Source organism: Oryza sativa, chromosome 11 (assembly GCF_034140825.1).
Source record: "Oryza sativa Japonica Group chromosome 11, ASM3414082v1".
In the NCBI taxonomy this organism is placed as follows: domain Eukaryota; kingdom Viridiplantae; phylum Streptophyta; class Magnoliopsida; order Poales; family Poaceae; genus Oryza; species Oryza sativa.
Genome location: NC_089045.1, coordinates 25927853 through 25938982, shown reverse-complemented (window position 1 = coordinate 25938982; position 11130 = coordinate 25927853). Strand labels below are relative to the sequence as shown.

At 43.2% G+C, this 11130-nt stretch overlaps 2 protein-coding genes across 2 annotated transcripts; one reads left to right on the top strand and one right to left on the bottom strand.

Moving 5' to 3' along the window:
* The first annotated feature begins 467 nt into the window (after positions 1 to 467).
* LOC4350927 (uncharacterized) lies at positions 468 to 4195 on the top strand. The gene is made up of 5 exons (XM_015760519.3): positions 468 to 648; positions 774 to 1338; positions 1762 to 2257; positions 2352 to 2433; positions 3728 to 4195. The coding sequence occupies exons 1-5, from the start codon at positions 580 to 582 to the stop codon at positions 3995 to 3997; spliced, it is 1482 nt and encodes a 493-aa protein (XP_015616005.1). The 5' UTR covers positions 468 to 579; the 3' UTR covers positions 3998 to 4195.
* Positions 4196 to 7688: 3493 nt separating this feature from the next.
* On the bottom strand, positions 7689 to 10755 carry LOC4350926 (uncharacterized). Its single transcript, XM_015759882.3, has 2 exons — positions 10468 to 10755; positions 7689 to 8742 (listed from the first exon to the last, which is right to left on the bottom strand). The coding sequence occupies exons 1-2, from the start codon at positions 10681 to 10683 to the stop codon at positions 8338 to 8340; spliced, it is 621 nt and encodes a 206-aa protein (XP_015615368.1). The 5' UTR covers positions 10684 to 10755; the 3' UTR covers positions 7689 to 8337.
* Between the last annotated feature and the right edge of the window lie 375 nt (positions 10756 to 11130).

The following is an 11130-nucleotide window of genomic DNA, read 5'->3' as shown; positions in this document are numbered from 1 at the left end:
ATCCCAGAGGGTCAGTGTCACAGACTGAAAAAAGCAATGAATTCAACATGCTAAAAGGTGCTGCCCAACCCTAAGCAACAACCAACAGTTAAATAGGCGTGAAGCAGAGCTAGGAGTGACCAAAGACTAAAAGAGTCATCAAACTACTCCTACTTGGCTACACCGAACATTCAAATAGTAAATGAAATAACTCAAGTTTAGTTTTGAACATTTCCAATATTGAGTAATCAGCACTCAATTTACCATCATTCAGAGAGGACAAGGCTCCTGTTTGTAGGGCTTTTACAAAGGTAACATCAAGTTCACCCTTTTAAAAAGATCCTAGAGAAGGACCTACTTGCTGTATATATTTAGTGTAACAAAGTGCTGTAATGACTGTCATTAAGTAGGATTCAGACCAGGGACCCCTCCTAATCATAGGCTTAGAGCCATAGACATAAGGTGGTGCACACAAAATCTTGACCTCTGCACTTCATAGCTCATGCCGCCCAGACAGTGACAGTCCTCAGTTCATTGAACTTCACATAAGCTCACCAAGTAACCAAAACACATAAGCTCAGCTTCAGCTCAGTCTCCTCCATGGAGCCCAAGTCTTCTTCTTCCTCACACTATCTGCAGCCATCTGCAACATTGCCATCAACAAGAAGAGTAAGCAACAAACACATCTCCAATCCCTTCTTCTACTTGATTTCTTGATTCAAGAAGACCAGACAAATCAACAACAAATCAGTTTCTTGATTGAAAATTTCATCGTTTGATCCATCGATTTGCAGAACTCATTCCAAGGAGTGGGAGCTGAAGCTGGAGGAGGAGGAGGAGGCATGAACCCATTCGGGCCCACATTCAGTGACCCACTCTGCAGCCTCAACCTCAAGGAGACCTCAGAGTTCGTGAGGTCATCCTTCCCCATGGCTACCATGGCGAGGAGCAACAGCAGCAACGGCGCCACCGGCAATGGCGGCCATGGCTACCACCGCGAGACCTCCACGGCCTCTTCATCCTCTTCCTCCTCGGCCTCAGCTCAGAGGAGGCGAGCCGAGCAGCAGCAGCAGCAGGTGCCAGCTACTCCAGGGCGGCCATTGCTGTTCTTCAATTCCTCGAGCCCTGCACATCACCAGCTCGTCTCCGCGAGGAGGTCGGTGCCTTCCAAGTGGGAGGATGCGGAGAAGTGGGTGAGGCAGGCGTCGTCCGACCACCATGGCGGCCATCACCACCACCATGGCAAGGGCTCCAAGCTTCAGGAGGAGAAGAGGGCGTCGGCGGTGAGGAGGTCGGTGGATGCTGACGTCACTGCTCTTGCTCTCTACACTGCTCCTGCTGCAGAAGTGTTCCTCAAAGGTGAGATGCTGAAATATTTTTTTCAGTTAATTTTTGTACTTCTTTGAGTTTTTCTTTGTGTTCATAGGCAGATGAAATTTCAGTGAGGTCACTGTCAGAATGAATTTCTGAACTTTCTTGTAGAGTTGTTCTGAGCAGTAATTTCTGAACTTTCTTGTAGAGTAATTCTGTGCAGTAATTTCTTAACTTTCTTGATGTGTAATTTCTCTGCACTTTATTGGTTTCTTAAGCTCTCATTTTGTTTCGTATTTTGTTCTGAATTTGCCAAATGTTTTGTATCTTGATGTGATTCATACGATTCCTTCACATGTCACATATGCATCCAAAGTTTCAGTTGTTTGTTCTGAATTTGCCAAAAATTCAGTACCATAATTGTTCATCAAGAACTAGAACTGCAAATCTCACAAGTTTTTTACGTTTCAGACAAGTTCACTGACAATGTGGAGCCCTCCAAGGAGAGCTTCGTGTTCCGGAGCTCCTACTGCGAGCCAACAAAGAACACGGCGGCGCAGGCGGTGGCCGCCGGCAACGGCATCGACCACCGGCGTGACATCGGCACGGAGATGACTCCGCTGGGCAGCTCCACCACCTCGAGGTGCCACACGCCGATCAAGAGCACCTCGCCGGCGAGGCACAACACGCCGGCGAGCCGGTCGGGCCCCCTGGTGCCGTACGCCGGCGGTGGCGGCGGCGCCGGCCAGGACATCTCGGACCTCGCCGACTGCCACTTCGCCAAGCTGGACCTCGGCGCGCAGTTCGACGCCATGCTCATCAACTGGAGCTCCAAGGAGGAGGAGGAGGAGGAGGTGTCCAAGAGCTTGAGGCACTTCGAGGCCAGCGTCGCCGCCGTCGGCGAGAAGCGCGGCGGCGCCGGCGACTGCCGGTGGGAGGACGATGACAGGGCCAAGAGCTGCATAAGGTTTGCACAAGAAATTTTAGCATAAATTATGGCAAAGATTAGAGATGAATTTCTCATATGATGAAAATTTTCTTGTGTTTTGTCTGATTATTAGGTATCAGAGGGAAGAGGCAAAGATTCAAGCTTGGATCAACCTGGAGAGTGCCAAGGCTGAAGCACAGTCCAGAAAGCTAGAGGTAAAAGCTAAATAATTTCATCTTTTTTCATATTGCAAAGTTCAATTATGGCATCAGAAATAGCTATTTTGCTTCTGGTCCAAGATTACACTTTAAGAACAATGTAGATGCAATGATAAAAGTAGCCAAAACCCAAAAGGTGTAGTAGTGAATTCAGAAGGGTATATGTGTGATCATTTTGAGCCCTGTGCATATTGCAAAGTAAAATTATTGCATCAGAATTCAGAAACAGAAACATTTTTTTTTCTTCCAGTCCAAAATTACACTTTTAGATCATTGTAGATGCAATGATATGAGTTGACAATATTTGCCAAAAGGTGTAGTGGTGACTTCACTTCACTAGTTCACTAGGGTAGATGTGTGATCATTTTGAGCCCTGTGATCTTTTCCTTGTGGATTCACAGGAAGAAATTGCCTGTCTCAATCTTCTGTACAACAAAAGAATCTGAACCTCTGGACCCTACCGGTTTGACCGTGATGGCATACTGAGAATCTGAAAACAGTTGAACAAACCGAATTAAGTACTTCAAATCCTGCAGCAGAGTATCAGTTATAGCTGGTTGATGATGCTGCCAAATATGACATATTGGCATCTAGTTCTGTCAAGTTCAAACATTGCATTGTGAATTGTGATTTGTTAATTGACAATGGTCAGGTGGTCACTGTGGCTGTACACGCTAAAACCATTTTTCAGATACAATTTGTCTGAACCCAAGTTTATTGATCGATAACTTGGTATTTTCCAAGTATCGATAAATACCAGAATTATAAATTACAGACGAAGATTGGGATCATGGCTATGTCATTCCCATGTTTCTTTGCCTTTGCAGTCTTGAACATGGTTAAATCCACTGCAAATTCTTGTTTGTTTCTCGTGTGTCGCTTTGCTTATCTAAGTTGCTTAGAAATGGTGGAAAGTATGATTGTTCATTGCTTTCTATGCCATCCCCTACCCTTTCAACCAGTTACCATGATTCTTTAAGATTTTGTTCCTGACTTACTATCATTCCAAAAGCCATGTGAAGTTCTTCGATCCGAGAGCGCCACACGATAACATTTCTACCCATAATCAAAGATCAAGACATGTGCTTTCAGTGATATTGTCATGATCTGTGATACTACAATACTAGTACCAATGCATATGCACTATATTCTAGTGAACACATTGAATTCAAAGTTTGAAACTTTTTCCCTCCATGCTGCATTCTCCCAGGTCATGGCAAGACCAGCTGCATGGTCCTTCAGAATAATCCTCTGAACCTGACAGAATTTCTGTCACAATTTTTTTTTTCAGGTGAAGATTCAGAAGATGAGATCAAACCTGGAGGAGAAGCTGATGAGGAGGATGACGACCGTGCACCGGCGCGCCGAGGAGTGGAGAGCGACGGCGCAGGCGCAGCACCTCCAGCAGCTGAAGCGCGCCGCCGAGCAAGTCCGGCGGGCCAAGGCCACCAGCCACCATCACCACCACCACCACCTCGCCGGCAGCAACGCCTCCTGCGGCTGCTTCCCCTGCAATGGCAGCAACAACATCATCAGTGGCAACCTCCTGAACTACTATTAGATATGATCAGCTAGCCGCCATGGAAGAAGGATCAAGAATGCCAATTTGTTCGGGAGATCAACGGGTTCTTGTTGATTGTAGTGGATGTTTGGGACGTGTGAAGATGGAGATGTGGGAGATAATGGTGTCATGTGTATCAAAAAACTCTGATTTTTCAAGGTGATATATACCAGATTGCTGAATGCCAAATGTCATGAATGGTTTGTGCAAATATTCAGAATGAGCATCATCAATATGAAGAACAAATTGAACAGCTGAACCAAGAATTTATTAGCAAATCCTGAATTTTCAGCTAAGCGATTCATCTAATACTTTCATGCAAACTCAAGCCACATTCCGAATGCGCGGAATTTTTTCCCCATGTCCTGAGGAACTCGAACTATTTCATGTAAACTTGCAGTGATCTATAAACTTGCAGTAAAATTTTTGTACTAGTTCAAAATGTCACAGTGATAAATCTTGCTGGTACTTCAAAATGTCAGAGTACTACAATCTGAACTCCATGCCTCCTTGTCTTGCTCTGTCTCTCAAGTCCATGGTTGCTGCTGGTTCACTAAACAGCACAACATGTAGCCTCATTCGGACAGTTCTTCCCATCAGGATTCAGGAATTTCTCACAATCTTGCTCCTACCCACAACAGGTGAATTAATTAGGCCATTAAGGAGTACTAATACTAAATTACTGTCAGCTAGAACAAGAGGCTCGTTGCCTCGACATTCGTGCCTGCCTGCCATGCCATGCCTACAAAAACAAAAACAGAATCAAACCCCAGCTTAGGTTCAGTCCTGCTGCTAAAATCAAGATTGGCTAAGCTATCTTAGGTTCACTAACCCCAGCTTAGGTTCACTAACCAACACATCGCTTTTGCTGCTGGAGTGGAGTAGCTTGCTTTGTCTGCTTGTCTGAACAAACTAATCTCATACTCTGACGACGTTGCTGCCAAAACACCCAAAGAAGAACACATCAGCATCGCCGCAAAGTAACCAAGTTAAATTAACCCGACTAGGCCATATTAATCTATCACTAATCCTCGATCAGTAGGCTGCCGACGGAGAGGAGGACAGGTCCACATGGGGAGGCGAGCCATTGCTTTGACCGGAGGGTCACAACTGAACTCACACGGGTGAGATGAGCCAAGCAGCAGCATCGCATGCTCTAGCTAAAGCTAAGCTAGATGATGTGTGGGGGCCTTGGAGGTTGTCCGTTTTGGAGGAGCCAGAGACGGCATTGTTGGCTATGGTGAATGCAGTGGCACGGCAACCTAGGATGCCATTGCCATTGCCATGGCCATGGCCTCGCGTGCGCCATGAAGAAGATGTAGACAGTAGGCTGCACTGTAGCCTTCTCTCTCACCTTGTCGTCGAGCCCTGTGTCCCCTGAATGCAGAGAGAGAAAGAGGGTGAGAGTGTGTCTCAAAGTGTGTGTGCAATAGTGTGAGAGAGCAGGATAAAAGCGAGATGGGAGAAGATAAAGCCCTAGAAATGTGAACGAAAGCAAAGAAGAAAAATACTCCACTCTACTGATTTGTAGGTAAAACTAATAATTTATTAGTGACATCAAACAGTTTAGAAATGAAGGTATGAAAAGAGACTACGATAAAAAAAAAGAAAACCAAAATCAATCCTCAAGGGTAACTTCAAAATGCGGGATTTGAAAAACACAGAAATAGAAAAAAAAAGGATAGGATGTCATTCCTCGTCGAATCTTGTAATAAGTGAATCCATGATTTTATTTTTAAAAAATATTTTCTATAGGAATTTCAAAGGATTTTGGGAATGCCATTCCTTCGTTCCAAATGACCATATAAGACTATTTTTCAATGAAATAAAATGATTTATTCGGATTGTAGGAAAAACAAAGGGAAAATGAAGAATTTAGATCCCTAAGGATTCGATGACTGTAGCACCGTTTGGTTCACATGAATTTATCTTAGGGAAAATCAAAAGGAAATTTTCCTTTCATGTGAATTCTACTTAGAAATAAAGAAAAACTTCCATACACTCCAACCTCCTACTGAGAAGCAAAGATAAAATTCCATCCACTCCAAAATGTTCCTACGTTTTTACTTTGCCATGTCCGAGCACATATTTTACAATCCAATCTAAAGAATTCTAGTTTTTTCACTCCTCTATTTTACAAATGCATTGTGATTTTTCTATTCCTACGTTTTTACAATATTGTGTTCCGAAGAAGCCCTAAAATTCTTTTATTTTTCCTTTTGTTTCAGAGCAGAGGTTGAAAAGCCAACAAGCCAGAATGTTGCTGATAGCAGAGGCATGGCTGCACTGAACGAGAAGAGAGAGGCTCTGCTTTTGTTGTAGGAGGTGACATGAGGAGAAGGGAAGGTACAGGTACTAGGACGGCCATGCGTCGGATGTTACATGACATGCATGGCTCTGTAAAACTGTAGAAGAGAGATCGGTGAGAACTGAAGACGACGACGTGCAGGTGACAAGCTAGGGAAGAAGAATCGTGGATAGGCGTCGCATGGGTTTTTGCTGCTGCTCACCAGGAAACACGAGATTCTTCAGTGCAGAAAAGGATGTCGATTTTACCGGTTCATTTGAGTAATTTTTTAGCTACTTCATCCGTTTCATATTATAAGACTTTCTAGCATTGCTTATTTATATATATATATATATATATATATATATATATATATATATATATATATATATATATATATATATATATATATATATATATATATATATATATATATATATATATATATATGTTAATGAATCTAGACATATAATGCGTTTAGATTCATTAATATTTATATGAATGTAGTCAATGCTAGAAAGTCTTATAATATAAAACGGAGGAAGTAAATTACAACCTCTTATTGCTGATATCTCCTCCAGTCCTCGTAGCAAAAGAAAACAAGGCAGCTAAATTAGCTAAAGAAGAGGTACTCTGACACGGCTCTTTTCGAACGCAGGAATTTTGACAAGATTTTCGCGAAATTTGGTTCAATTCCTGAAAAAGAACATTTTGAAATTCCTCCTTGGGAGACCTATACAGAGTTTTCTGGGCCATACAAATTACCTGCTAACTTCAGCAAAAGCAGAGAATTTCCTACCGATCGTCCTGGGATAATCTCTCACAGTGGCACAGTTCGTTCATCTTTTCAGGGAGATGTACATGGCCCATGGCTTACATGACCACCATTGCTGCATCGGAGGAACATGAATGTATCGATCTCTGCTGCTGCTGCTAAATGTCTGAAGAAAGCATAGCACTGCAAAAGGAGGCGCGGTACATGGGTACATTACATATGCTGCTGCAGCAATGCAGCTTGAGCTCATCAGCTGGATCAATCGGCTTGGAACGGCCTGCTTGTCCTCTGCATCCCCATCCCATCTGGATCTCACTGACAACAATCTCATGTCACAAAGAGCCCTCTTTTCTCCAGTACTCACTCCCGGCCATCCTCTGCCATTGCACACCACACCATAGACATCCAAGGCCACATGCATGTTTCTCCTTGCGTTTTCCATTGCCCAATCTTGTCCATGTCCGGATGCTTTCATTTTTCTCCTGGTGAACGCTGATGAGTTCTTCATCCTCTTCTTCTATGAACATTCCATGAACAGATCAGATTCCGAAACAGATGAACCGAGAAGACAACACATATCAGCATCAGTGATGACTGTTGCTGCAGTTGAAAGCTATAACATTCTGCTGTTTGGAAATGAAGGTGTGGTTTATTTGTTGCAACTAGTCAATGGAAGTAGCACAGATCGAATTAGGTACATAAATAATTACAATTGAGAGCCATGAGTTTAGCTGCTAAAATTGTGGTGGTCAGAACTCAGAAGTCAATTTTCAAGTCATTTGAGGGTAACTTCTTTTGCCACTATTCTAGACACACTTCTGCAGGCATTTATTTACAATGCAGAACGTGACAACATTATAATGCTTCCTTAGTGAAATCCTTAGAAATGAGATAGTACAGGCAGGACAGTTGGAAGAGTTGTTGTCAAAACAAGGAACCAATGTACTTCTCTGCTTTTCGTAGCTCCAAAGGATCTGCCATTCAATCAAATTGACATCAAAATGGCCCGATCCTCCGCTTATTGTGCTGCCTGCCTGCCCCCGTAGTAAAAAAAACAGACCAAGACTGTCATACAAATAACATGCACATATTCTTGGGTGTCCAGTTTTTCTTTCTTTCCAGATCTTGCTGTAAATCCTCAGGACTCCAGTTATTTAATCTCAGTTCTTCAATCCATTGATTTTTCACTAGTTCTAGGCTTCTAGCAATTCCCTTGTTGAAATGCATCCAATTCTGAAAACATATATAGACCATTTCTTACCAATGCAGGTGTGTTGTTCAGTCATCGTCCTTAATATTGTTGTCTTCAGACGGAAAACTATCAAGCAAATCACTTCCTTTGTAGTTCGTAGAACCAGGACGAGGGTTGAACGGGTACTGACTGTTTGCGATACACAAGGATGCTGATGATGTTCTGTTACTACCAGCACCCCAGATGGCGAACTTTGTATTTTCAAGAAGACCCTCAGAAGCAATCCTTGCATCTCGGAAGGGTTCAATGCATTTTTCCTTGGCAAACTTAACACAAGCTTCTCTTGCTGCTTCAAGACAAGCGGCCATCTCACGCTCTTCACATCTCTCTCTTTCTTGATAGTCAGTTGGTGCTCCTCCCAATAAACCTTTCCACCAGGGTGGCTTGCATTTGCGTGATGCAGTAATTGAACACCCAGACCGTGCCCCAGCCTGTGGAATGAAACACAGATCCTTACTCATTCATCATTTTTGTTTTAAAGGTAAATTCTCTACTAGAATAGACTTTACTAAGTACACTACACAACAATGGTGGATGAGAAGATATATGCAAGCAAGACATATTGATTCAGCCTGTTGGAAATCAGTTATTATACTAAATGAAATGCATAAAACAGACCATGGCACCCTAGAAGATGAAGAAAAATATTAAAGGCAGCTTTAGTTTTTTGATGATTTACTAACACACATGAATTGTTTCTTGGCATATAACAGTTCTTGATCAACACAGTATTGTTTGTCAATAAGCAACACCTGAACACAATATTTGACAACCTCTGCTCACATAAGTACTGTCCAATCCTTCTGAGAGGATAAATTCCTAACAGGAGGTGAGCTCACAAAGAGGAATCAATAGTTCCAACACAATGCTTTTAAAATGATAACTCTGCGCATTGTAATAGGAACAAGCTGAAAGGTATGATTCATGTTCTTTATAATAAGATACACAGAAGACAGCATAACACACTACAGGATACATGCATATGTCAAATCACCGTTGAAATCTAGTTCCATCACACATAATTATTACTTCTAGAACCTAACACTAACAGTATTTCAGTAGAGAAAACTGCAAAATTGTAAATGCACTTCAAGAATATATTGTGAAAGCATTATCAATCATGACAACTAAAGCTAAGCAGTCATGAGCTGGTTGTTTGCTCTCTTTAATGTATGCAGCTGTTATACTTCCTGACTGCCAGAGCTTTAGCCAGTCAGCTCGGCCAGCTGCAAGAGTAGCAACAGTCGTCTTCTTTTAAGGGTAAAAGATGCAAAAAGAACATAGTGAACTGCTGTATCAATAGCATAATGCGCCACAAGAAGGATTATCTTGTCTTGCATATGGAATCAATAAAGTTTGTTCAAAAAAAGAAATTCAATTGTGTAAAGCATGTTCAATCCTAGCAAATGTTGTAGCAGCACATACATGGGAGGCTGTCTTCCCTTAAACAAGGGAGACTTATTAGCCAAAATAATAGTGTTCCTCCCTTCTATCAGAGTAAAACTCCCAGTTGATGCACACAGGATCATTACAACTTACTGGTTGAGTGTCCATGTTGCTCCAAAAAACTAAAAAGATTATATTGTCATATACATCCTGATGTATGAATGACACGCTATAGCATTGTACTGTGCAAAAGTAACACAGCCTGTGGAATGTACAATGTTGTGGAGCATTGTCAACCCCAACCACTAATCTCCAGTAGCCAGGAGCTGGTTTGCTCTGTTTGATGTATGCAGCTGCTAAACTTATTGCCTAGCATAACTAGCGCAAGGCAACTCGGCCAGCTGCAAAATGAATCACAATCTCAGGGGAAATAATTCTAACTGCAGAGTTGCACTGGACTTATTAAATTGCCTTTATCATCAACACAAAAAAACCATACACTAGGCAATGGAACAATACCTGATGTACCCAAATCCATCAGTAAACTATTAAGTAAAAATCTTTCGATGCTCTAGAACCAATTAACTACTTGCATTAGCCAATGGAACAATATTTAATACACCCAAATCCATCAGCAAATTATTTGCATTGCTCATAGCCGCACCTGTAAACTAACCGAGAACTCACATTTTCCACATAACGAATTCTACTCCGAAATAGTAAAATCCTACAATGTTGCCAATAGGTCACGGAGGAGAAGGGGGATTCACCTCGCATTGCGACAGGAGGCTGGCCTCGGCGGCCTCCCACGCGGCGCGCCAGCTCGCGGCGTCGCGGAAGGCGAGGACGGGTGGCTCGCCGGATGCGGCAGACGACGGGACGGGCGCACGGAGGAGCGGGAGCGGCGGGTCGAAGCGGACCACGGTGGCCGCCGGGGAGTAGTCCTCCGACTGGTCGACGCTCCCGCCGGGCAACGGAACGTCCATCGCGCCACCGGCGTGGGGGCAACGTGGTCGCCGGCGGCAACCGCGGCGGCGGCGGCGAGGGAAGTGGCCTTCGTCGATGCAATTAGTTAGGGTTTGGAATATAAACGAGTAGGATTCGTTTATTTGGGCCGAAAGCCCATATACATATACGGGCCTAATTGCAGCCCATATAGTAAGATGGGCGTATCCTAGCCCATATGCTTTTGTGAGCCAACATTTTGGGCTTTCGGCCCAAATAAACGAGTAGGATTCGTTTATATGCTTGCTGGATCAAGTCTGTCTACGTGGCGGCCGAGAGGCGAGAGCTACAAGGTGCAGACAGAATTCAACTCACCATTGCATGTCTCTAATATGAATTCTAATCTGAAGGTGAACTCATCTTATGACAAATAATGTCTCCTCCACGACGACATATTTCTCATACTTACAAGAATTATGGTTAACTGT

Bases quoted from the DNA above. Each gene is read 5' to 3' on its own strand.
- LOC4350926 (XM_015759882.3), bottom strand. From the start codon at position 10,683: ATGGACGTTCCGTTGCCCGGCGGGAGCGTCGACCAGTCGGAGGACTAC. The intron at 8,743-10,467 runs GTGAATCCCCCT...TTCATTCCACAG, and splicing joins GCCTCCTGTCGCAATGCGAG to GCTGGGGCACGGTCTGGGTG.
- LOC4350927 (XM_015760519.3), top strand. From the start codon at position 580: ATGGAGCCCAAGTCTTCTTCTTCCTCACACTATCTGCAGCCATCTGCA. The intron at 649-773 runs GTAAGCAACAAA...ATCGATTTGCAG, and splicing joins CATTGCCATCAACAAGAAGA to AACTCATTCCAAGGAGTGGG. The intron at 2,258-2,351 runs GTTTGCACAAGA...TCTGATTATTAG, and splicing joins AGGGCCAAGAGCTGCATAAG to GTATCAGAGGGAAGAGGCAA.